The sequence below is a fragment of the Rutilus rutilus genome, assembly GCF_951802725.1.
Source record: "Rutilus rutilus genome assembly, chromosome: 13".
NCBI classification, from domain to species: domain Eukaryota; kingdom Metazoa; phylum Chordata; class Actinopteri; order Cypriniformes; family Leuciscidae; genus Rutilus; species Rutilus rutilus.
This window is the reverse complement of record NC_140218.1, coordinates 3,131,756-3,159,630: the sequence shown is the minus strand read 5'-3', so window position 1 is coordinate 3,159,630 and position 27,875 is coordinate 3,131,756. Positions and strand designations below refer to the sequence as shown.

General features: G+C 38.6%; 1 protein-coding gene across 1 annotated transcript in view; it reads left to right on the top strand.

The window, feature by feature from the left end:
* Positions 1-27,875, top strand: part of LOC311302525 (NLR family CARD domain-containing protein 3-like) — a 150,222-nt gene that overhangs the window by 18,200 nt on the left and 104,147 nt on the right. Inside the window, exons 8-9 of the mRNA XM_084428476.1 lie at positions 3,517-3,690; positions 16,588-16,761. Coding sequence (XP_084284602.1) covers positions 3,517-3,690; positions 16,588-16,761 — 348 coding nt within the window. The remainder of the gene's footprint in view (positions 1-3,516; positions 3,691-16,587; positions 16,762-27,875) is intronic.

Genomic DNA, 27,875 nt, shown 5'->3' with positions numbered 1-27,875 from the left:
TCCAGACATCAACACCCTAGAAGAATGGGTTGAAAAGCACCAGCAAAGTGTCAGGATGACTCATGAACATGTCAAGCAGAGATCAGAAGAACTGGCCCTCAGGCGGAACCAGAACCATAATGATCAGGTGAACGATGCCGGCTTCCAAGAAGGAGATTTGATCTATCTGCGGAACCACCCACATGGGAGAAATAAAATCCAGGACTACTGGAACTCTGTGGCCTATCGAGTTGTACGCTGCCCATCTGGAGCAGGAGCGGTATACACTGTGATCCCTGTAGATGCGAGTGGACCTGTTCGACAGGTGCATCGTTCTGAGATGCGCGCCATCCCCATGGGATTGAGGCCCGGGCCAGGTGGTGTTCCTGGTCCAGCTTGGGAAGAGGAGACCCTCAAAGATCCTCCTGCCTGGAACGATAGTGATGCCCGAGATGTGATCATTTGGTATGGGGCAGAACAAGAACCTCAAGCTGTACCTGCGCCAACCGGCACCTCCGCATCTGAAGAAATTGACAGCGAGGATATGGCTGAGGTAGGGCTGCACAATTAATCGAATTTCTAATCGCGATTACGATTACGGATGCCACGATTACGTAATCGTTCAAAGCCGCGATTACAAAAAAAAAAAAAAATCCACTCTGCGTGCATTTAGAGCATGTTATGAGTGGCGAATCACAACTACTTCAGAAAACCCAGCACAATAGGAACTACCAGGCAGTGACGTAGGCTATGTGTACGGTGAAAAAAAAAAAAAAGTATTTCACCTCAGAAAAACGGACGTTCCTGTCCTGTCAGCCGTTATACTGTCCTCGTAGCGCACACTCTTCAATTGCACGCGCAAATGCGGAGGGGCGCGCCGTGTATCGCTTCACTGTATATAAAGTGCAAAGGAAACTACGAGCATGCAACGTTGTAAATTAGTAAGTCATGAAATAAAAGTAAAATACCAATAAATCACGTTACTAGTACGTCGTGTGTTAGTTGAGAAGGATTTGCATGCAGGTATGATTTTCATTATTCACAAGGAGCAGTTTCCATGTTTCATTAACAGTTCTTGTTAGTATTGTGTATTCACCATGGTAACTGTCGTTTCAATATTAACCCCAAAATGCCACTTTATTTTCACTTTGTGTTATTTTTTATATTTGTAAAAGACTGTGGTGGCTCATACCAACATTGTATTAACAAAAGCTAGTTTGGGACTGCTATTTAATAGCTTTAGCTTAGGCCTAATGTTTATTTATTAGTAGTCTTAACTATTAGTCATATTCTAACAATTTATGTCTATGTTAAGTAAAGGGGGACAGTACTTGTGTGTGTGTTCACAATTTTTAAGTAAACATGTATAATAATATGCATATATATATATATATATATAGCCTATATATATATATATATATATATATATATATATAGGCTATATATTCAATGTAAATTGTGATAATCGTAATTAATAATCGCAATTACAATTTCAAGGAAATAATCGGCAATTATGATTTTTGTCATAATCGTGCAGCCCTAGGCTGAGGTGCCTGAGGACAATATTGTGGCTGTGCGCCGTTCAGCGAGGTCTACAGCAGGGCAGCACTCCAATCTCTACCATCTACCCCGGCCGACTTGTGGCAGAAATGATGGTCCATCAGGAATAGAGGGTGAAGACTCCTGGGCATGAGGTGTCATCGTCGGGCCGCCGATTCATTTGGAGGGGGTGGATTGTAGCCTGTGGATTTGGGGTGCTCTCTTTTCCCTCTCTTCTCCCTCTTTCTCCGCCTCTCGCTCACTTTCACTCTTTCCTGTATTGCTACATCACCTAATGTGGGTGGGAGAGGTCTGCAATTAAGCGCAGGCAGGTGTATAGGCACCTGGGGTCCTCATGCCGGTAGCCATTCATTGTAGCTAGCTACTGAGGCGTCGGAGTGCAGCAGTGTTCCTGGGCGCTGTTTGTTGTGCAAGGTATGTCCAAACTATCTGTTGTATGACTATAATGGTTATTTGGGTTCAGCGCACTAAGGGAGGTTTTAATGTTTTCTTGATGGGCTAAGGTGTGACCGAGCGCACACGGTCAACGGCGCTACGGTTTTGTGTGTGTGCATGCGTTTCCAAAACACGTTGGGAATGCCTAGAGTGACAAGCGTAGAGAAGGTACCCTTTTATTCTATCTGTTTTAGCGTATCTTTGTTGGTTTATTACGTTAATTGTAATGAGGCTCCGTTGTTATGTTCGCCAGCGTCCAGTGACCCTGGTGAATGCGTGAAGCACGGAACACTGTCTACTCACCCGATCGCTAGCTTGCAAAAAGGTATGTTATGGCTTTAATTATAATGTGTTTGGTAAAAAGCAAAACGTGTAATAAAGTTATGTGCTTCATGGTCTTTGCTGAAAGAAGTAATGGTAGAGGGTTTTTCTTGCAGTAAATCTACTGGCTTACGTCTGGTTAGGATCTAACAGTATTTAATTTATGGGTCTCGTGTTTGCCGTGTGTGCGCGTGCATTTAGTAGCTATATGTAAATAGACTGACTGAGTATGACTCTTAGGCGCACAGAGCACTCAACTGGGTCTCTTGTTTCTTTTTTGTTTGTTTGTTTGCTTGTTTTTATAGAGGCTACAGCAATCAGATTGTCGGCTGCTGTTCTCTTGAATGTGTATGTATGTGCAGGTGCTGCTTCTCAGACACTTTTCTGTTTGGTTGATTGATTTATTGTATTTTTCTTTTTTTTCTTTTCTTTTACCACTAGCCGGCGGGCTGTAAGAGATGTGTGTTAGTGAACTGATGGTGGCCACCGGCTAGCGGTTTCTTCTCTTTGTTTGTCTCCCCCCCTTCCCTATTAATAGCCTAATGTGGATTGGGCCTATAGGATAAATTAGCCTACCGGGCTTTAGTCTGGTTTCCTTAGAGTGTTTTACCCATTTGGAACCGATGTGTGCAGTGTAATGCTGTGAAGTGTGCATCTGTTGTAATAGCTCAAGCAGCAACGTTGCTGTGGTGTGTAAGCTGAGTTTGTAGTGTTTGTTCTACTCTAAAGTGGTGTGCCTTAGCTCACGTGTGGTATCGAAACCTAGGCCTGTTTAAGCTTACATTCTGGTGGCTCACTCTACTATGGCTTATCCCTGTTAAATGATGAATTTGTGTGTTATTTATTGACTATCTAAAGCGACTCATTTTTAACTAAGATAAAATAAACATTGTATCTTTTTACTTTGCTAAACCAAGCCTGTGCGTGTTTCTTTATAAAAGAGTCCCCTTGCTCTCACCAGTCTTGTCCAAGGGGTGGCGTAGTCAGCACTGCCATCGCCCCACCAGGGGGCAACACATGTTTTATGGGGACTTTCCATAGAAATAATGATTTTTATACTCTACAAACTCTATAATCAATCCCCTAATCCTAACTGATGAATTTTCACAATGTGAAATGTGGAGTATTTGTATATATTTCATATTGACAGCATTATGTTATTTTTTAAGTGTCATGTTTATCTCTGGATATAGGCTTAATGTGTGTCATTGTTCTCTACAGGTTGTGGAGGTGTGGTGTGACAGATGAAGGTTGTGCTGCTCTGGCTTCAGCTCTGAGATCAAACCCCTCACACCTGAGAGATCTGGATCTGTCTGAGAATAATCTAGGAGACTCAGGAGTGAAGCTGTTTTCTGCTGGACTGGCGAATCCTCACTGTAAACTGGAGAAACTGTGGTAAGATAATACGTTACTCTTACATGAAACTGTCACTAGGGGCGTTTCCATTACAGATTTGCACAAAACTTTTGCGTTCTTTTTTTCTTCTTCTAAATGTCGACAAAAAGCTGTTGCGAAATGACGGTGTTTCCATTAACTGATGTTATGCCACTAAAACTTCATTGTTTCCTCTCGCGATCAGTAAAATCATTCCAAAAATCATGTTAACGGACGTTGGTAGGATTATGTACATCCCAGCCACTGCACTGGCCATTATTATTAATGGAAGGAGATGTGTGTGTGTTTCCAAGCATTAATGGTGAGGAACGACCCTTATTATACTTGTGAGCGGCACATATGAGGAGTTTCTGGGTGTTTCTCCCTCAGTTCTGCTTCAAGGTCTTGATTGTGGCATTTATTTGAGGTTTAGAATCCATTATTCCTGTAATTCTTTTGCTTTATATGAATTTAATAAAGAACTCTGTCTCGTATTCTGTCCAAACACACTGCGTCGTCTACGTCAGGTGACTGTAAATGCGCAAACACTGTTTCCATTGCAGTTTTGCGAAATATTTCTTGTTTGAATGGCCTGAAAAACCTCCTCATGTGAGTGTAGAAACTTTTTTTTCCATAAATGGGAGTTTTTGTGAAATTGACGTGTTTCCATTGGGCGTATTTTCAATTAGCAATTTCAATTTGCGTAATTTGAAGGGTAATGGAAACGCGGCTACTGTGAATTCATAAAATATAATCAAAATGGAATAAAATGCAGGGAAATAACTACTATTTCATTAATTACAAGCAAAGCTATTAAAACAACATGATCAAATTCATCAAATTATTTTTACGTCTGTTCATATGATGTAAGAGAATTCATATTTGTAAAGCGTTTGCTCTATTTATCAAAATGACTCCATCTACACCTGGTCACATAAATGTGTTTTTGCAAATGGATTTAAATCCGATCTTCAATTCCCGCGCTATATGCAGATTTAATGGAGGGCACGTCACCGAAAGCAACAGATATGAGCTGCATTTTTGAGCTGCACGAGAGGACGTGCCGGACTCGTTCGTTGCCCTGGAAGGTTTCTCTCTGGTACGCTCTGATAGGAACGACAACTCAGGCAAGAGCAAAGGGGGCGGTATTTGTGTTTACGTTAACCAAAAGTGGTGCTCGCAATTCTCCGTGAGAGAGCGGCTCTGTGACTCCGACATAGAACTGGTATGTGTAAGCCTTAGGCCTTTTTATCTTCCATGCGAATTCGGGAACATTTTAATATGTACTGTTTATATTCCACCTAGTGGGAATGCTGCAAATGCAGCTAAACTTACAGCAGACTGTGTTCATAGACAATTAAGTCGTAGGGGAGACCGGGGATGGTTGTAACAATTTTGACCTTTCTGTCTATAGCTTGAAGTACTTTGAAGTCAGTGTGTTCAAAATGTGATCCAAACTAGTTACAAGTGTCTGCTATTAAATGACATAGCTATTATCTTTGCAACACAAACAGAAAATGCATGGTTTAGTTTCAAACACAAGGAGTGAAATGTTACAATTCACCCCATAGTCTGGGTTAGTTGTAACATACCCTGGGGTGAGATGCAGGGTGGGAATTATACCGCGACCACGCGGCCATGGCCGCCGTTGCCCTACACTTTGGCCTTCATGCCCCGTGAAAAAAAAATCATCGTACGGCCACAGTGGCCTGTGTGCCCTGGCCCTGTCCAAGTTCCACCCAAGTAGTCTCTGAACTTCAATTAGTTTGTGGATTCGCGCAGGTGCAGTGTCATAATCACATCGATGATCTCACGCATCAAAACAGCAGTGCAAGAAGCATGTAACGTCAGCACCAACAGAAGAACGACACTCTGTTGTCGACACTGGTGCATAGATATATACACTAGAGTTCGCCTTGGCTACGGCATTCGTTCATGAACTGCCGTAGCCAAGGCGAACTCTATATGTCTATCTATGCACCAGTCTGCGCACACGTCACACAGCAGGAAGCGCGGGCGCCCTCAGATCACTTGGACGTCGCTGTGTTACAAGAGGTAAAAACTATATAAATACTGTTCGTTTTCTCACACAAACCGCTCGTTTCGTGTCTTAGGCCATCAATGTGTACTTACGATGGGGAATTGTTTAATTTGGACGATGGGGAATTGTTTTAATTTGGACTCTGTGGATGGCTGCTCTTTGAGACCGTGACCATAGACCTGCATTATATGACTGACAGACAAGAACGGTTTGACCTAAAAATATCAAAATCTATTTGCTAGTAGATAAGTGCCCTTTTCAGAAAAGGGCCCTATGCAAGGTTCCAGAGGTAACGGCGTCGGCGCACTGAAGCGTTTTTTTTTTTTTATATAGTTCAAAGTTACTATAAGATTTAATGTTATTACCTTGACAAACTATAACTTACATCATTAAAAAGATATAAGACTCACGTTTCAGTATTTGACCACTATTGTATTCTGAGAAATTTATATTGACAGTTATGTCTTAGTTTGTGTCAGGAGTTATGAAATGCAAAAATGAGTCGATACCTTTAATATGAATTATGAGCGTCAGACGCTCCCATTCATAAAAAACTCCCGTGCTGTCGTCATGAAAGCGATTCACAAAACAACGTCCCTCACGGCTTTTAGCTCAAAAGTGTGCAGATTTGGAGAAATATTGATATATTCTCAGTTTACATCAGATTTCTATTGACAGGAATAATATTTTATTGAATTTATAGCCAAATGCGTCGATGTAATCATTATGAGCGCTGTATACTGATGTGCTGTGTTTTCAATTCATACCAGCAGCCTGAGGGCGCTCTACTGAACATTATAGTCCATATTTGAAACACATGAAGAAGAGCGTTCGACAATGCAGGAAATTATTAATTTATTGGCATTTGTGTTGTTTCTGAATGCTTTTATTGGCATTTGTGTTGTTTCTGAATGCTTTTATTGGCATTTGTGTTGTTTCTGAATGCTTTTATTGGCATTTGTGTTGTTTCTATTGTTGTGTGAGGGTGTATACCTTCTGGATGTAATGGCTCTCTCTCTCTCTCTCTCTCTCTCATTAAAAAAAGTTTTTTTTTTATTAAAAAAGTCATAATCCATGTCTTATTCCAAATTAGGATGTTATGGTATCAATCTGAATGGGAAAACCATCGAATTGTACGATGGCCTTTGTGCCCTGTCATATGGCCTTGGTGCCCCCCCCCCCCCCCCCCCCCCCCCCCAAAAAAAAGGTGGAGGCCAAATGGCCTTGCCCCTAAAATTACATAATTCCCACCCTGGTGAGATGTAACATTATGATATCCACCGGGGTGAAATGTAACATTATGAAATAAGGATTTTGACAAAAAAATTATTTTGAAAGGTTTTTATTCAAAACTGACTTTTCAATATAACTGATGTGTGTGTCACTCTTAGTCTCAGTGTGTTTGTCACTCTCAATCATAGTAATTGACCATTATAAATTGAACTTGAACACAAACATTGTTTGTTTGTAAGCATGTTTGTTACTGCCAGTGTTAGTATTGGCCATAATAAAATTTAACACTTGAACATTGGGTGTGTGTGTGTGTGTGTGTGAGTGTGTGTGTGTGTGTGTGTGTGTGCGTGTGTGTGTGTGTGTGTGTGTGTTTGTGTGTTTGTGTGTGTGTGTGTGTGTGTGTGTGTGTGTGTGTGTGTGTGTGTGTGCGTGTGTGTGTGCGCGCGTGTGTGTGTGTGTGACTCTGTTGTTTCTCTGTCATAGTAATTGACCATAATAAAATGAACTTGAACATTCTATTTGTGTAAGCATGGTTGTTACTGTGAGTCTATAGTATTGGCCATAATAAAATTTTGTTTCATTGTTGTTACAACTAACCCAGAGTCATGTAGCCATGAACTAGCTCGCCTTACAGCTAACAGGCAAAACATTAGCACTAACAACTTGCATGGAAAATATCTACACAGACACACAATAAACATAATAAAAGTTTGAGGAGTTTAACTACAAAGCAGAAATTCCCATTACAAAAACAAAAAAAGTAAAAAAAAGTAACTTTCTTATCTCAAAATTGTTTTTTTCCACTCTAACATGTGCTTTGTCTGCCACAGGGCTCTACTTTATCACATGTGGAATAAGAACTAAACTGAGGATGTGCAAAGTGAATCAGGTGATTTGTAACTAGTTCATGATTGGACAGATTGGAATTGTTACAACTGACCCGTGTTACAACCATCCCCGGTCTCCCCTACCCCTGAAGCACCTTGTTTCATTTTAGGGGATTTTAATCATTGTAAACTTGACGCTGTGTTGCCTGGATTTGATCAATATGTGGACTGTAATACGAGAGGCAAAAACATCTTGGACAAATGTTATGGGAATGTTAAGAATGCCTATACAGCTAAGGTTAAATTGCCATTAGGCTCCTCTGATCATAATGCTGTCCATTTAATTCCGACATATAAGTCCATGCTTAGGAGCAGTAAACCACAAACTAAAACTGTATATGTGTGGAATGATGATGGAATTGAAACGTTAAAAGGATGCTTCTCTTGCACTGACTGGAACGTCTTTCAAAGTTTGGATCTAGAGGAGGCCGTAGAGACTATGACAGATTATATACTTTTCTGTAAAGATAATGTGTTAGACCAAAAAATAATAACTATATATCCAAACAATAAATCTTATATCTCTAAGGAAATTAAGGAGTGCATAGTACAGAAAAAAATGGCTTTTAGGAGAGGAGACCTTGCAGCTATGAAAGATGTACAGAAGGAACTGAATTATAAACTAAGGAAAGCTAGGAGAAAGGAGAGGGAGAAATTTGAGGCCCATTGTTTGACTATGAATACCAAAGAATTATGGGATTCTATGAAATATATGACAAACATGACAAAAGATCTATCAATGTGATAGATGAGATGTGAGATCTATTAATGTGATTTGCAAAGGCAAATGAGCTGAACGACTTTTATTGTAGATTTGATGTAAGAGACTTCTCACAGGAGCAGGCAAATGCACTGGATGCCTTGTCTATATCGGATAATCCTAAAACAATTATTGACCAGAACATGGTGGAGAGACTGTTTTCACAGGTCTGTCCTAACAAGGCTTCTGGGCCGGACGGCATCTCTGGGCCGTTACTAAAGTCTTGTAGTAGAGAGCTGGCCGAAGCCTGGTGCCCTATTTTTCAGAAATCTATAGACACGCATACAGTTCCCTCTATGTGGAAGAGCTCCACTATTATCCCTGTCCCAGTAAAGGCTAGCTGTAAGGAGAATAATGATTATCGTCCAGTAGCACTTACTTCAATAATAATGAAGTGTTTGGAGAAAATTATGATTAATTTAGTAAAACCAGACGTGAGTGGTCTATCAGACCCATTTCAGTTTGCTTATAGGAGCAATAGAAGTACAGATGATGCTGTTATAGCTATAACACATTTCATAAATAGGCATCTAGAGGATCCTAGCTCGTATGCACGTCTTTTATTTGTAGATTTTAGCTCAGCTTTTAATATGTTGGAACCACATCTTTTAATTGCAAGGCTGAATGATTTAAAGTCAATCCATCTATTATAAAATGGTATTATTCTTTTTTGACCAATCGCAGGCTATATTGTAGATATATGTCGCACTGTACAGCCCTGTACAGGACCCTTTTAATGAGCATTTGGTGTAGGTCTACTAGGCATAGAGATATCTGAACATCTTTGCCAAGCGCAAACCAGTACAGAAGTAGCCTAATCAATAATTAAAGCTGAGAAACTGAAGTGGATATGGAGAAAAGCTTCTTTATATGCCATTGCCTACATTTTAAATGGATGTCTCCCAATAGGCCTAAAACATTACATATATGGTTATTGTGACAGAGACTGGGACTCCAGGTTAATAAGATTCTGACTGAGTAGCAAGATATGAATTCAATTGTGATTCTGTGAGAATTCACAGATCCAGTTTCTCTTTTTTAATCTTCCCCTTAACATTTAAAGGAATCTACGTGTGTGTGTGTGTGTGTGTGTGTGTGTGTGTGTGTGTGTGTGTGTGTGTGTGTGTGTGTGTGTGTGTGTGTGTGTGTGTGTGTGTGTGTGTGTGTGTGTGTGTGTGTGTGTGTGTGTGTGTGTGTGTGTGTGTGTGTGTGTGTGTGTGTGTGTGTGTGTGCTCAAATATGGCTTCTGGAGAGCAAATGAAGGATAAAATATGAATTACTAAACAGACATTAAGCAGTTCCCCATACTTTTAGAGTTACAACTAACAGCCACTAGATGGCAGCAGCGTATAAGAGATGAACTGACAGCTAGTAAATCTTTGAACATGGAGTGCTGATGATAATAAATGTAATATGTCAGGCTCACAATTTTTACAATTGAAGTGCTATAAAAGTTGTACAAATGACTAATTCAATGTGCATTGTTTAAAAAAAATCTTTATTGATATGCAAATAGACAATAGACATCCAGCAAAAGAAAAATGGCAAGTGTTTATTTATTCATGGCACATGCATTTTGTTTCTTTATATGCAGCCCAATGTTATCCAGTGAGTTGTTTGCATTATTTAGGTATTTTATTTAAATTGTATTACATTTTTGGTAACATTTTCTTGCAAGAAAATGATATCTATGAAAAGTTTCAGTCTGGTTTCAGGCCGCACCATAGCACTGAAACTGCGCTCGTTAAAATCACAAATGATTTACTTTTAGCTTCTGACCAAGGCTGTATCTCAATACTAGTTTTACTTGATCTAAGTGCTGCGTTCGATACTATAGATCACACAATACTCTTAGATCGACTACAAAATTATACTGGTGTTCAAGGACAAGCATTAAGCTGGTTCGGATCATACTTATCTGACCGCTACCATTTTGTCTATTTAAATGGAGAAAAATCGATCATAACTCCAGTAAACTATGGAGTGCCGCAGGGATCTGTGTTAGGCCCTCTATTATTCTCAGTATATATGCTGCCACTTGGAAATATTATAAGGAAACATGGAATTAGTTTCCATTGTTATGCTGATGACACTCAAATCTATATTTCATCACGGCCGGATGAAAACGCTAAATTATCCAAATTGACAGAGTGTGTTAACGATATAAAAGATTGGATGACGCGTAATTTTCTTTTATTAAATCCAGACAAAACAGAGGTACTACTTATCGGTTCAAAAAACCGCCCACAAAACCTCTCACAATACAACTTTAATATAGTAGGATGTCCTGTTACTTTATCCTCTACAGTAAAAGACCTGGGTGTTATACTAGATTGTAACCTGTCTTTTGAAAATCATATTTCATATGTTACAAAAACCGCCTTTTTCCACCTTAGAAACATTGCTAAGCTACGTAATATGCTATCAGTTTCTGATGCAGAAAAGTTAGTTCATGCATTCATGACCTCGAGACTAGATTACTGTAATGCTTTATTAGCCGGTTGTCCTGCATCCTCAATTAACAAGCTACAGTTAGTCCAGAATGCCGCCGCTAGAGTTCTTACTAGATCAAGAAAATATGATCATATAACACCGATTTTATCATCACTGCATTGGTTACCTATAAAGTTCCGTATTAATTACAAGGTATTGCTACTGACTTATAAAGCCCTAAACGGCTTAGCTCCAGTTCCAATTTTTTTTCTCCATTAGGTCACTTGATGGAGTTTTTCGGTTCCTTGCCACTGTTGCCTTTGGCTTGCTCAGTTGGGGATATTCTGGGGATATTTAATTCAATAAATCAATAAATTCCACTAGAAACAAACCTTGTTGTATTATTTTAATTTAATACTGTGAAGCTGCTTTGATACAATCGCTATACAAATATACTTGACTTGACTTGATTTTACAATAAGGTCTCATTTGTTAATGCATTAACTAACATGAACTAACAGAGAGCAATAGCCTTTATTAATGTTAGTTAATAAAATATTAGTGTTCATGTTAGTTCACAGTGCATGTTAACAGATACAACTTTGGATCTTAAAAATGTCTTTTAAAATGTTGAGCTTAACATTAACTAAGATTAATAAATGCTGTAGAATATTGTTCATTAATTGTTGGTTCATGTTAACTAATGCTAACAAAATGAAACCTTAGCCCATTATAAAGTGTTACCATTTTTTAATAAAGAAAGTTGGCCATAGGAGTGTAAAATTAATTTTAAAAGTTAAGGAATCTCCTCTATTCGCCTCTGAATAAAATACAGTCAAACATATAAAATGTTCCAGCGCTCAATCTGAATAGTCTGTAATATAATCTGTGGCGTTCAGCGTGTCCACCGCCTCACTGCGCTGTTATATGGGGAAGATGATATTTTACGTCAATAATGCCGAGTACAAAGCTTAGCCTACATAATAGGCCTAATAGTTCAGCTTGATTCGCAAATCATGAAACATCTGGATTCGTGCCGAATGAGGAATGTAGGCTTTTTCACTTTAATTAATTCGTTTTAGTTTTATTTAAATAAAAAACCTGTTCCTCACCTTGAATATATATATCCATAGAAGCTGGCATGGCATTAAACAAAGAAAAGAAAAGAGAGATATTATTAGTAGTAGTAGTATTATAGCCTAATTATTATTATTATTATTATTATTATTATAAACTAGGCTACAAAAAAAAGTAACACAAAATAACGTTATTAATCTGTATTTGTTCTAATCAAACCGGTTTCTGAACGTTTATAATACAGAAGAAACGCAGGATCAGAAACATGAGTTAAAATGACATAACATCTCGTTATTACATCATAATTGAGTGGATAAAATAATATGTATGTGTCAGCAATACACCACCGTACAAACTGCCCTGAGATCAGGCTGAACTATTGGGCCGACACTTCTGAATACACAATACAAACACAAACACATAAATATGCTGTTTAAAGCTCTTCAAGTGTGGTTCAGGATCAGGGTGGACACACTGGAGTGTAGAAGCTAAAAACTGCAGTGTAATGCCACAAAACACACACACACACACACACACACACACACACACCTGAAGTGTAGATGTATGACCACTTTCAAAAAATAAAAGCTTTGACCATTTTGTCGTATTTTTGTGTTAATGGAATTAAACTAAAACCTTTTATTTCTATTGATTTGATGTTTTGTTGGGAAAATAAATATTAGACAGATTCTTCTAAAAAAGGCTGAAATATATTTCACTTAAATATTACAGATTAGAACACGAAAGAAACCGTGCTGAGTTTCAGCTCATTGTGGCGCGCTCCAAACATCTATAAAGGAAACAGAGACATTACTTTTGTTTCTGTTATTTTACAAAATCTGAATATCTTTTGTAAATTTATGAATTATGTCTTGCTTTTATCTGTATGAGCATAAATTACGGAGTAAGAGTTTACTCTCTTGGCAGGAATAAAAGGAAAAGATCTTTTATATGTTATTTAAATGTCAAAGAAATGAATTCACAGTGTAATAATTCCACAATGTGGGAATTAGCGCTGATAAAATGGGACGGGATATTTGCACTTATAAGTTCACTAAAAAGTTATTGTAACACTCTTTTATGCTACAAACGCCCATGACAAGCATGTAAAAACCACTGATAACTGAATCATTAATATTTTATTTCTATTTGAGCTGTTCATAAACAATATATTCTACTTACAAATGTGTTTCTCACACGTTTATGAGCTCGCCGCTTGCTGTCAATACGCGCCAGAGAGAGTTTAACACATCATCGCACATTATTGTCTTCAGTGCCGCTATAACTGAGAGAGAAACAGGACTGCCCCCTACTGGTGATGTACGGCATGTGCCAGAGAACTTCACCACGGCCGAATCGCCCAATCCCTTTCCCTGTGATTCTTAATGGACACATCTGCACAACTTTTGATTTCAAACATGTATTAATAAATGTTGAAATGAACATCAACTAAGATTAATAAATGTTGTAGAAGAATCTGTCATGGTTCGTTCATGTTAACTAATGTAGTGAACTAGTGTGTAACAAATGAAACCTTATTGTAGTGTAAGCAAATAATCATCTCTGTGAGTCCATGTAATGCAAGTGGATTCAGAAACCACACAAAGTGAACATGACGGTAATCCATAAACCCCAGCTGATGAATCAGTGCTTCTGAAGTGAAACAAATATTTCAAACTTTTTACAGTATAAGCCTTTGCTTCCGGCCAACACACACACATTCACGAGTTCATGTTTGTCTTAAACGTCAGCACGTTCTGAAGCGTGATATAAGCGAACTGTGAAACTCACAGGAATGCCGCTCATCTTCCGCATCACTTCTGGTGTGAGCTTCAGAACGCACTTGTGTCGCTTCACGCCGATATCATTAACCCGTGTGCGACCATTGGCTGGAAGTGAGTGTTTATAACACTCTTATGGAAAATGAAACAAAGTGAACATGACGGTAATACAAAAAGAAAATATATCCATATATCTGGATCTGAAGTCTCTTCTGCTCACCAAGGCTGCATTTATTTGATTAAAAATACAAAAGAACAGTAATGTTATTAAATATTATGACAATTTAAGATAACTGTTTTTTTATTTTAATATATTTTCAAATGTAATTTATTCCTGTGATCAAAGCTGAATCTCAGCATCATTACTCCAGTCTTCAGTGTCACATGATCCTTCTGAAATCATTCTGATATGATGATTTGATGCTCAAGAAACATTCATTATTATTATTATCAATGTTGAAAACAGTCGTGTACAATTTTCTTTCAGGATTCTTTGATGAATAGAAAGTTACACTTTACTATATATTCACATAGAAAAGAGCTGTTTTACATTGGAATAATATTTCACAATATTACTGTTATTATTAATGAAATAAATGCAGCAGAAGAGACTTCTTTTTAAAACCTTAAAGATATTAGCGATCCCGCACGTTTGGCTGGTAGTGTATCTGCATGTGTTGCTCTGGAATCATCATTCGTCTCCACAACTGCATAATTACACCAGTTGTCTGTAATATGATGGTATTGTATTATACAATAAGCGAGTACATCATGAATGGCTTTTTTCAAAGCGTGTTTTTGTCCTATCCTGAATCACTACGGTAAGCCTGTAATAAGCGTTTAGACTCGGCCTACTTTACAGCGGTCGGGTCGCACCGCGGCGGAGTAACGTTAGCCCAGCGCCTGCGGGACTCACCGCGTCAGAGACATAAACAGAGAGAAGTTTATTAACTGATAGAGCGCTGATTCATCCAGTAGTGAAACAAGTGAAGTCTTTATGAATCAATCATTCAAACCCATTTTAAAAATAGTATGTTTCACCTGTCTGGATCTTACATGTGTGTTCAAGCATATTCTCCCCTTTCTGAGAGGGTGTTCTCCACTGCTGGAGACACTGTAAGCTATAGGAGAGTCCCACATTCTCCAAGAGGATGCAGAAATGTTGATTTTCCTTATTTTTGCAAAAGTTTGTTGACATTACCAGTCTGTTAAACTCATTTGACAAGTATAAGAAATAAACACACACAGGATTGTGCATTTTCCCCTTACTGCTGTGTTTTATTAGTTGTTTTAATCATTTTATTGAATGGGAACCGAAACCGGAAAATGTCTTACGATTCCCAACCCGCTGTTCCCAATAAGCTGTTTCATGACGACTCTCTCTGGGTCAGCGGCAGCGCCAACACAGATTTACAATATCGCGATATGATTTAGTCAAAGGTTTAATAGACAGAGGAATCTGAAGAAGATGGTGTGTGTGTTTGAATGGAGATCACAGTAAAGATGAATCGTGCAGCTCTACTGTCTTATCTCTCTCTCAGCATATGAGCAGCGCGAGGGCTTTCAGTGCTTTCAGTCTCACGGCTCTTCCACACGTCCACTTGACATGGATATTACGACACTCAACACTCATATGCTGCGTTCATGTCATCTCGTAAAGATTGTCACATATAACAACAATCATTATCTACAAGCATAGCGATTATTATTCAATAAGAGAAAATAAAGGACTAAATTTGAAAGTTTATTAAATGAACTAAAATTATACATTTATAATGACATACTGCATACAGTACAACACCATTCTCTGATCAGATCTTTGAAATCAAGCCGTCGTGCTCAATCGTGTTTAATAGACAGCATGACCAGACCATTCAGTCTTTCCTGAGACAGTGTTCAGTAAAACATTGACAGGATCATTGAATCAGTGATTTGAACTCGGTAAACTAAATCAGTTCTGTTCATGAATGAATCATCTAGACTGGTTTATTAACGGGTTTCTCCTATTCACGGCAATGAACCGACTCAAATGATTCATTCACGAATCGGACATCATTACAAATGTATATCTATGACTAGAACGACATCGTAAATGTTGATCGATTCCTCACAGAAATCGGCTCCAAGTCTTCAGAAAGCCTAAATATATTCATCACTGGACTAGTTTTATTGTCACTTGGTGATTTTGCGTTTCTGCCCTGCGTCGTTTCTGAATAACCCGCAACACACACACACACACACACACACACACACACACACACACACACACACACACACACACACACACACACACACACACACACACACACACACACACACACACACACACACACACACACACACACACACACAGACAGACACACACACACACAAAAACACACACACACACACACACACACACACACACACACACACACACACACACACACACACACACACACACACACACACAGACAGACACACACACACACACACACACACACACACACACGTTGGGTTTACATGTTTTATGGGGACTTTCCATAGAAATAATGATTTTTATACTCTACAAACTCTATAATCAATCCCCTAATCCTAACTGATGAATTTTCACAATGTGAACTAATGAGTATTTGTATATATTTCATATTGACAGGATTATGTTATTTTTTAAGTGTCATGTTTATCTCTGGATATAGGCTTAATGTGTGTCATTGTTCTCTACAGGTTGTATAGGTGTGGTGTGACAGATGAAGGTTGTGCTGCTCTGGCTTCAGCTCTGAGATCAAACCCCTCACACCTGAGAGATCTGAATCTGTCTGAGAATAATCTAGGAGACTCAGGAGTGAAGCTGTTTTCTGCTGTACTGGCGAATCCTCACTGTAAACTGGAGACACTGGGGTAAGATCATACGTTACTCTCACATGAAACTGTCACTAGGGGCGTTTCCATTACAGATTTGCGCGAAACTTTTGCGATTTTTTTTTTTCTTTTTTCTTTTCTAAATGTCGACAAAAAGCAGTTGCGTACCGTCACGGTACTTGGTATATGAAGACCCAAAAGAATTGGGGACAGGATTTAAAAAGTCTAAGTGGTCATAAAAAAAAAGTCACACTCAGTGTCTTCGGGTCTAAAATGACCCGCCATAGGAAATGAATGGGAAATTGGCAAAAATATGTTCTGTTCATGAATGAATCATCTAGACTGAAAAAATTCTATATATTTCCTGTCTTTTATCAGCAGTTTCTCGGCAGGAGAATGTCCAAATGTAATGTAATTTATATTTTCAAAAAATTTGAAAAGTGTTCTTTCGAACGATACCTACCTTTAGACTCTCCTAGTTATAGTTTTGGAGTTATGAGTCTTTAGTTTTGTGTATGTCACTCAGACAAAACTCTAAAAATGCCTTAGTTTTTTGTTCATAATTGCTGTTGCCAATTTTGAATAAGAGTTACTGTTCATCGAACTGTACAAAAAATAATTTTAATGAAAATGTTTATTATAGAAGGTTAATAAAAAAATGTTATGACTGAAAGAATTGTATTTTTATTAAGTTAGAATTAAAGGTATTGTAGGTAGGATTTTTATAAAAAACTTTTTTTCACATTTGTTTAAACTGTCTTCATATACCAATACATAATTAAAATGTAAGTACTCTGAAAAAGAAAATATAAAAATCGAGTGACTGTAGACCTTTTAATCTGCAATAAACACAGCTCATTATTTCCATTCACTCCCACCCCCTCCCTTCTGAGCTCCTTCCAAAGCCACGCCCCCAAAACACATGAACGCGCGACGCCAAACGCTCAGGCTCAGCTGGAAGACGCATTTATTACCTGAGACGAGCGGAGAGGAAGGAGCGCAGTGCATACAGTGACATCATGTCAGAATCACATGTAATAAAATACCTAACTCTATCACTATAAATATAAACAAATAAGATTTATTTTAGTACTCACTATCAAGCTAGCATATCGATACTGGTAAAGTTTAAAATATAGGCTACTTTGTTTGATTCGGTAACGAGCTATATTTATAGGTAACGAGCTATATAACAGCTAAAAACAGGTTGCATTGATACACGTTTTTCCATTACCATCAGTTACACTGTGATGAAGGTGAATTTCGTGTAAGATTCATAACATATACGGTGTTTTGCATGAAAGAGTTTCCATGATGAAAGCATTGTTGACTCTGATGAGGACTAACGCTACAGTCCGGTGACAAGTCCCGCATCGTCGGTTCGAGGACAGGTCCGGGGTTGAGGGCGAAGCAGAGGAGGTCGTTCAAGAGTGCGGGCAACCAGGGTCCGAGGAAGTAGTTTTTGCCTTGTTTGCCTTCGCTGACTGCATATGCAGGTGCTTTGAATTTTGAATGCTCTTTCTCTGCCATAATTTTACTCTTCGTAGGTTCCGCGCATCTCTTGACTTGCACTCCTCAAATCAAACGGGTGCGCGCGCATATGGGCAGATCTAGCAACAGGGGTGGTAGCCATGGTTGCGAGAGTGAGTGACAGTCGCCCAAACCAATCAATTGTTTCGTCCCGAATGGAAATAATGAGCTGTGTTTATTGCAGATTAAAAGGTCTACAGTCACTCGATTTTTATACTCTCTTTTTCAGAGCACTTACATTTTAATTATGTATTGGTATATAAAGACAGATTAAACAAATTTGAAAAAAAGTTTTTTTATAAAAATCCTACCTACACTACCTTTAGAACAATGGGAATTAAAATGCTTTCCATTTGTTGTCTTTCTAATGCAATGTTCAGGTTTGACTGTATTATAAAGTAAAACTGGCACTTCAAATTACCATTTAAACCAACCAACCAAACAAAAAACTTGACACAAATAGTCTTTGAGAATCTCTTATTATATATTAAAATCCACAACCTGAAAAAAATAGTCAAATATGTGCAAAAACAGCTAGAATTCAGAGCTGTAAATCCATCTAGTGGTTAAAATATGATATTGCACGATAATTATGCTCACTACATCCACCAGATGGCACCAATCTGACTCCAAAAATTGTTTTCTATAGGCCTAGTCTCTACTTTAACCTGAAATAAAGAATTAATAATAATAAAAAAAAAAATCTATTATATTCAATGGGGAAAAATAGAACATAATTATTGCATAAATATTAATTATTATTATAAAATTCTCTCAAAACACCACAGAAAAAAAAAGAAAAAATATTATTGAACAAAAATACATTTAATTGATTTTACTGGAAAAAAAAAAATCTGAATCCCCCTCCGGGTCATTTTAGACCCGAAGACCCCAAGTGTGACGAAAACATGAGGAACCCCAGAGGGCTAGGCTACTGTATTGTATATGTCTGATTTATGTTGAAGTGTTTGGGACATGGCTTTTAATGCTGAGTCTTTTGTTTATCTACACAGGCTATCAAAGTATATCAAAATATGAATTTAGATTTATTGGCCAATATATCGGTTATCGACAAAAATAAATAGTAAAGTAAAAATATCTGAAAAATCTGCTTGAGTAACGTAGTATTTGTGCTTCCCATCTCTGACACTTTGACATGGTGATCTACATTTAACAGCCTTTACTTTAAACACACTCAGTCTCAGCACAGTCAGGATTAACACAGTCCATTCATTTTAATTTTAGGGGGAAACTGGAAACTGTAGAGATTTTTCTCCAGGTTTAAAGTCTACATCATGTCAATGTCACAGATTATGACCTGGAGAAACACTATAGTACATCGATGACACGTCAGTGTGTGTATTATTAATGAGACTGCGTGTTCTTATCCTATGAGAAGACATTTCTCTTCTTCATGACAGCACACGGTGTTTCTCTATGACAGACGCTTCAAACTGTAAAATCAGGCAGTAGTTTAGAGAGGCGTTCATGGGTCGCAAGTGTGTGTGTCCATGGAGCAAGAGTTGAGTGTGTTGCAGGCTTCCCCCGTGATGCTGTCAGGCCGAGACTCACTGCGGGCGCTTGGTTGGCCAGAAACTACCGACACAATCAAACTGTGTGTGTGTGTGTGTGTGTGTGTGTGTGTGTGTGTGTTTGTGTGCGTATGCGTGTGCGTGCGCGTGTGTGTGTGTGTGTGTGTGTAACAAGCAGAGGTGGGAGTAAGTCACTGGGAGTCAAGTCAAGTCATAGCTTGGGTCACAAGTCACTGGCAAGTCATACAAACGTTTGATGATTTCAATGAATTTATATATTAAAATAAGTTAAAACTACAGAAGTTGTGGACTATGGTTTTATTTGCAGCATTTTTTTAAATATGCATTTCCACATACAGCTGAGTGGTTACTACAATAAAAATCTAAAAAATAAAAAATAAATAAAATTTCAAACTACATAGCCTAAAATGTAAATGTAACTGAAATTAGGCCAACATTAAAGCATGAAAAAATAAATATGCCTCAAACATTGCAGAAGACCATTAAAAGGTATTAAACAATTCACGATTCAACCATAATGGTTCATATGCCACCAAATGGCATTCTTCAAACTGGCATCCCCTTTATATAAGCTATTTTTAATTATGAAGTTAAAACCGCCAATAGGTGGCGCCAAATCACCTCTTAATGTACGAGTCATAAAAGCATTCATTCAACTGATTTGTTCAAAAAGGCAGATTCGTTCTGGAACTAAGCAACTAGGTCACTGAATCACAAATACACATAACTCTTTCTGTGGCTTGTTTGGAACTATTGTCATTGGAGAAATAGAGCAAAAACAGAGAATATCTGGAATATTATGTCTAAAATGTCACATCACAATATTCACTCTTTGTTTACTGAACTGTTTTATAAAATCATTATCACATTTGCAATCGCGCCAATATTCTGGAAATATTATTTAATATCATATGTTATAGGCCTAATTATAAAAATAACTCATACTAGGGCAATTTTTCCACCACATTCTGAATTTTGTCATATATTCTGAATAAGCCATAGCTTACTTTTAGACGTGGTGAATGAAGTTCGACTGTTCGAGGTTGTGATGGTCGTCCGATATCCCTTGCCTCTTATTATGCGTACAGCAAATCTTCTTGTATGGATATGGTCAATTTCTAGTGCTTATATCCAAAAAGAAACGATGCGGGGAGATGTTTTTGTATTTAGCGCGCTCACCGTGATGTATGTTTTTTCTGGGCTTGTGCAGCGATAGCAATCGCGCAGAATCTGATGACTGACGCCAATGGTTCCGTTGCTTTCATTTTGTTCATCAATTGATGTTGCGATTATTAAAAAAAAAAATATATATATATATATATATATATCAAGTCATTCTCGAGTCATACAGTTCAAGTCAAGTCAAGTCTCGAGTCATTGGGTCTCAAGTCAAAGTCAAGTCGAGTCATTTTCTTTATTTAGTCAAGCAAGTCTCAAGTCCTTAAATTTGCGACTCGAGTCTGACTCGAGTCAAGTCATATGACTCGAGTCCCCCATGTCTGGTAACAAGCGTCTTTCTGAGGAGAGCTATGAGAATTTCTGTCTTCTCTGTCACTATCCATCTTTACTGTCAGTGTCCTGAAGGGACGTAGATGTGTGACATTTGTATGAGATCAATACAAATTATATCACAATTATACTCGTCCCTCTCTCTCTCCTCTGTCTTGCTCTGCCACACACACTATAATGAATACCGGTTCTTTATAGCGTAAGTAAATACCAAAATCATCCAGGAAATTATGGAGTTCTGCTGGACCCTTAGAATCGTCCCAATCCTCCCCTGCTAAAACACACACACACACACACACACACACACACACGTTGGGTTTACATGTTTTATGGGGACTTTCCATAGAAATAATGATTTTTATACTCTACAAACTCTATAATCAATCCTCTAATCCTAACTGATGAATTTTCACAATGTGAACGAATGAGTATTTGTATATGTTTCATATTGACAGGATTATGTTATTTTTTTAAGTGTCATGTTTATCTCTGGATATAGGCTTAATGTGTGTCATTGTTCTCTACAGGTTGTGGAGGTGTGGTGTGACAGATGAAGGTTGTGCTGCTCTGGCTTCAGCTCTGAGATCAAACCCCTCACACCTGAGACATCTGGATCTGTCATTTAATAATCTAGGAGACTCAGGAGTGAAGCTGTTAAAGAATCTGAGGGATGATCCACATTATAAACTGAAGACACTGTAAGAATAGTTTAATGATTTTCATCATCATATTTTTATTTAAAGTTCAAATGGCTGATTTACTCACTAGAAATATAAGTAAATTGTATCAGGTTCAGTAACACTGTGTGTGTGTGTGTGTGTGTGTGTGTGGATATTTTGTCTGAGATCATCAGATAATGAGTCTTAATTCAGCTTCAGTTTCTGTAGGTCTCTGAACTTTAAACTGTGTTTAATATGAGTGTAATTCTGCTCATACTGTTGTGACTGATTGTGAAAATAATATTAATGTTATTTCAGCTTTTCCCCTTTAAAGGGTAACTAAACCCCTGGTCAGAGCCTGACTCCACCCACTGGCAATATTTGAAAAATGCTAGAAAAGTGGGCAGACCCCAGCGGAGATAGAGGGGACGAACCGTGAGCGGGGGGGCGTGCACCTGAGACCCGCTGTCAGACTCTCTAAAATGGAGAGTGACTCACAGGGTCGCGAGACGACGTAAAGTACATGCATCTGATGAGTTTTATCGAGTGGATGTCAATAGCGCGTGCTCTCTATAGGCATTTTCATATTTTGCCGCTATGTGAAAAAATCCAGCAAAATGCGCTGGCGCGTTTGTCGACCCCAGAGGATTACCTTTAGCCTAACCATAAATTGTGATTAAAATATATATGATCACTCACATCAAGACGCCGCTGCGGTGGTGGAGTCCATGCAGGAGGAGCAGCGTTTGGCACTGCGTCGCTTTTCAGCGCGAGCTGTGTGGAGAAGCCCATTTCCACCTCTATTGAGTTGGAAAAGCAATTCCGCGTAAAATGCAGGTTTCACGGTCTTCCAGGCCACGCATTCAACCACTGGCGCCTAATTTCAAGTCTGCTGGAAAGCTGTGCAGTTGCCACTAACAACACTACACCTACCACTGTACTAAATACAGATAAATCTACGCTAGTTCATCCAAGGGCGTGGTGAGCTCATACCAAGGGAGGGCGTGGTGAGCTGGAACCTGCTTACATCACGCAGTACCGCAACATCCAATAGGAAAATTTAACTGCAGTAGCCACCGTTCAACCTGAAGAGGGCAGCACTCAGACGTTTTTACACCATATATTGTAGAATTAAAACACTTTATACCCAAATGTCAAAAAAGTTACTCGAATCAATGACCAGCACTAATAAAGCCCCATTCTTACAGATCATTAACTAAAAAAAGTTGGTTTAGGGTTTAGTTACCCTTTAACTGTCTCTATAGGCATCTTTACACAGCGAGTTAAGGCTGCTCTAAAGCGGCTCTGTGTCTGCTCAAAGTTCTGTGGAAAGACACAATGCCGCATGAAAGCAGACTTAAAATATGCCGGGTCTGACCCGCCTCAGCCCCGAGTGTCAAAGATGACTCTGATATTGTTTTGTTCAGTGTAAATGAACGCGATCTTGTGTCGCTCTAAACTACGCCATTGTCATGACAACCAAACGCGCGCGCGAGAATCAAGCAGGGGGGCAGGGATTTGGATTATTTTGAAGGTACCCCCGGGCGCCGCCATTGGCTAGCGGAACCCCACCTGCAGTTAGCATCCCATTGACTCCCATTCATTTTGGCGTCACTTTGACAGCGAATAACTTCACATCTGAGGCGTTTAAAGACTCCATTTGTCCATTATTTATTTCTAAAGAAACACGAAAATGTATAAAAGGCTCCATTACCTTGTAGCTTACGTTATGGCCCTGTAGAAGCAGTTTTTGTAAAAGTAGGCTAACGATTGCGTCATAGCCACGCGACTCTCTGTCGCACAGTAGGAAATTACCGTATGGACAGGAGTAGAAGCTCGCGGGCAATCGGGGGGACGTGGAGGCAAAATGACAAAGTAATTAATCAGAACACCTACAAAAAGTTTCTCCTGCTCCAGCTCATGGACAGCTCCTACTCACGCTCTCCGTCTCTGCGAGTTTCAGAAGGGAATGATTCAGATTGATCTTGGCACAGCCACTAGAAGACAGACGGTTTGCTCACGTCACATCTACGTCGTCGAGCTCAGTTTGAGTCTGCGCAGTACGCTGGACCCCCAGGAAGTAAGAGTTTCTAATTGGCTTCATTTTGTCTCCGTTGAATCCAATGGGGTCGCTGTGTCCATTTCTTTTACTGTCTATGGAATCAAGAAGCGGAAGACTAAAAATATCGGCCATAATCCATATTGTTTTAGCCAAATTAAAAAATGTCAGCCAACAAGAGACAATAAAGTAAAAGTGTCCTGTACTCACATCGTGAAGAAACCAGCAGAATAACAGAGTCGACGTGTGTAATCAATTGGCTTTCGCCGTGTGTAATCTTCCTCTGAAGAGACTGGCAGATCAACGCGCTTCTACATTTCTCTCAGATACGCTAATGCTTATTCGCCGTCACTGTGTGATATTATATTCCAGAAATCATCTTCTTGAGGACGATATTTCACACACACACACACACACACACACACACACACACACACACACACACACACACACACACACACACACACACACACACACTGCCTGAAACGCTGACGACAGCAGAATTGTTCTTTCTGGCTCTTTGAAAACATGAATAAATCCTGCGGTGATCGACCCGGTGTAATAATTCATAATATATTTGTAGCATTTGTTCCATCTGGAATAGTTTTATTAAGAAATAGAAAATAGCTCTCAGTACCACAGAATTATGACGAACATCAGAGCGTGAGATCGCTATATCACACAGAGGAAATCTGACATTCTGTGTTTTTATTTATCTTGAGTTTTATTTCTTTAATATTTAATTACTTTTAAATTCATTTTATAACACTTTGTTAAAACTGTAGTTTTAAAATAGTAATGTTCAAAGTATTATTTCCCGCGATTTTAATAACTAATTCCTGTGTAAATGCATTTATGTTCTCGGCGTCAGAGAAGCAATAAACATTCTGTGTAAATGCACATTTTGTGATTTTATGCCGCTTCAGATTTGGTTTGTGTGTAAAGACGCCTTATGTGTGTGATAATCTGAGATCTGGGTTGTTATGAACTGATATTAAATGTGTAGTGAGTGTAATGGTCATTTCTGCTGGTTCTGGATCAGCTGTCCGGTGTGTGAAAGTGACCTTTCATGTGCTTTTGATTTTGTAAAGTGACTTTGAGCATCAGATAGAAGCGATATGATCATGCTTGAGAATGAATTAATATAGATTATCTAGTTAGTTTTCTTATGAAAAGATGTGACCGATGTAATATCTCATACTGCATATGTGACTGTGTGTGTTTTATTTTAGGATTGGCAATCAGAAGACAGTCTGATCTTCTGCTGATCATCTGATGGTGAATAAGGATCCACTATAGAGACTCAGTCAACAGAATCAACAGAGACTGAAGATACAGTGACTTCACTGTTAGAAATGAAGACTTCATGTAGATCTCAGCGATCCTCTGACAGACCTGATGAGGCGGCAGTGAAACACCTTTTATTTCACAGCAAATTACAGTTTCTCATTCAGAGATTAATCATTTTATGTGTATAAACGCACAGTCACTCAAAAAGCTCTGAGTTTTGTCACAGAGTAAATAAAGAGCCTGAATATCTCTGTGTTTGTGTTGTACCAGCAGAGGGAGACAAAGACTGATGAAATATTCATTTTTCATAATTATGAGAAGAAGAAGAAACAGTTCAAGCTCATTTTTGGAAAACAATGGAAGCTCAAGTTTATACGTCATGTTTTTAATAATGGTTGCATTACATGTGTATTAATGTATTAAAGGGGTCATATGATGTGTTTTCATGTTTTCTTTTTCTTTAGTGTGTTATGTAGATGTTTTTGCATGTATAAGATCTACAAACTTACAAAGCTCAAAGTCTCCTACAAAAGATTTTGGTGCTCGAGCCCCTTTTTCAAAATGAATCAGAAGTGCCCCTCTCAAACAAATATCAATGATAATATTGTGGTCAATAAAACAAAATGCATTCGATTATAATTAACATGACAATGTGAACAAAACTAACGACAATTTATTATTTTTTCCGAAGTGTTAACAACTTAGTGTTAACTAATAACTGTTATAAACTGGTACTACCAACAAAATATGAGTGCATTCCTGGAGCTGGGCGTCGTTACACTCCATCCTCATGATCGCTTTCTGCAGGACTTTTACGGGCTTTCCTCAACTCACTGAAGTGACGTCGGTGTCCGGGTTAGCGCTAGCATGAGCCGTCAGGCAAGTGTGATTTAAATAAACTCCTGATGTACTTACAAACTTTCCAAAGCCTCGTTTTATGAGTACAGAACCTATTTGTTTTACTGTAGAAGTTTGGTGCCATTCTGGGCATTATTAGTGGGGTAATTTACGAGATTCATCATTGGATCCATTAGCGCCTGCACTAACCCATCCGGCTGATGTCTCTAAATAAGCTCTAACTGTAATAATGTTCGACCGAGGGGGAAAAGGCTTCTGGGGGTGTTTGGCTCGAGGTCATGGTGCAAAGGACCCTAGGTTAATTTTACTCAGAACCATCCCTTTAACCCTCTGGTTTTCTTCTGGGACCTTTTAACCCGCAAATGACTTTTGCTGAATTTTAAAAAATGTTCTCTTTGTCCAAATGGCATGAAACTTTGTACGACTCTCAACCCTTTATAGATCTACACATTTTTATTTTATGTTAGCGTGAAAAAAATAGTCACACTCATTGTCTTTGGGGTCTTCAGGGACCCAGACAATAACATTTGTACAACTTTGTAACAGAATAATAGTTTTTTTATTAACAAGTGTAAATTTGCTCTGTTTATTAATGGTTTTTCTCCACATTTATGCAGTTTTGGTAGCCTGGGTGCCAGCCCGAACCCCGCCCACAATATTTTTTGGTCGGGAAGTTCGGTCTGGACTCGCTCCGTTGAGGAGCTATTATGCCCGAACAAAAATTGTTCGGACCAATCAAATTGTCAGGGCGGGCTTTATACGATGATGGACAGATAAGCAACGGTAACGTCATCATCCACGTCATCAACGAGCGCTTGGGTTGAATTCAAATGACTGCCGCTGAAGAATTGAGATTTCACGAGTTCACGCTTACAAATAAGTCAGATAGAATAAATGCATATTTGGCGTGCTGTCTGAGGAGAGGCTTCGGGCTCGGTATTCGGCCCGAACCCAAAGTACTCCCCCCGTATTCCTGGCTGTGGAAGAACAAGCCAAGAGTGAGTGCAGGGATGCTGAAAACTGTCATGTTAGGTGAGTTGACCGAGTGAATAATATGCTTTCCTCTCATGCTGATAGACGGTTGATTGGATTGATTATTTGAATGTGCTCCTCCTGAAATTTGTTTATAAAACATCATGTGTAGATTCCGCCATCGCGTCTGTTATAGAAGATATCGACAGCGCATTAATTTTAAAAGAGGAACAGAGAACCGCGATCGGAAACATGAATGAAAAACATACGTCACTTACTCCGTTGCTCTGATTGGTTGTAGGTCTATCCAATTGAGTGCAGAGGAATTTTTTTTCCTGGTTCGGTTGAAACACGCCCCATAATCAAATCTCTATGGAGAAGTATCAGACTCACATTCTGACTAGAATTGAGTATGACAACGTCAGGCTACAGTTTTGGAGGATTTATGATATATTTTTAAAAAAAGTTTTTTTTTTAAAAAACAGGTTTATATACAAAAACAGCTTTTTATGTAAAATTCACTTTATAAAAGACCCAAATTTCTAAATTTTGTTTAGTGGCTAAAATGATCATTTTTTACTTTTAAAACTACATTTTCCAAAATATGGGCAAAAATGTTACACTAAACCAACCATGTACAGTTATCCATGTTATCCCTATAAATTAAATTTAGAAATGTGGGTCTTTTATAAAGTGAATTTTACATAAAAAGCTGTTTTTGTA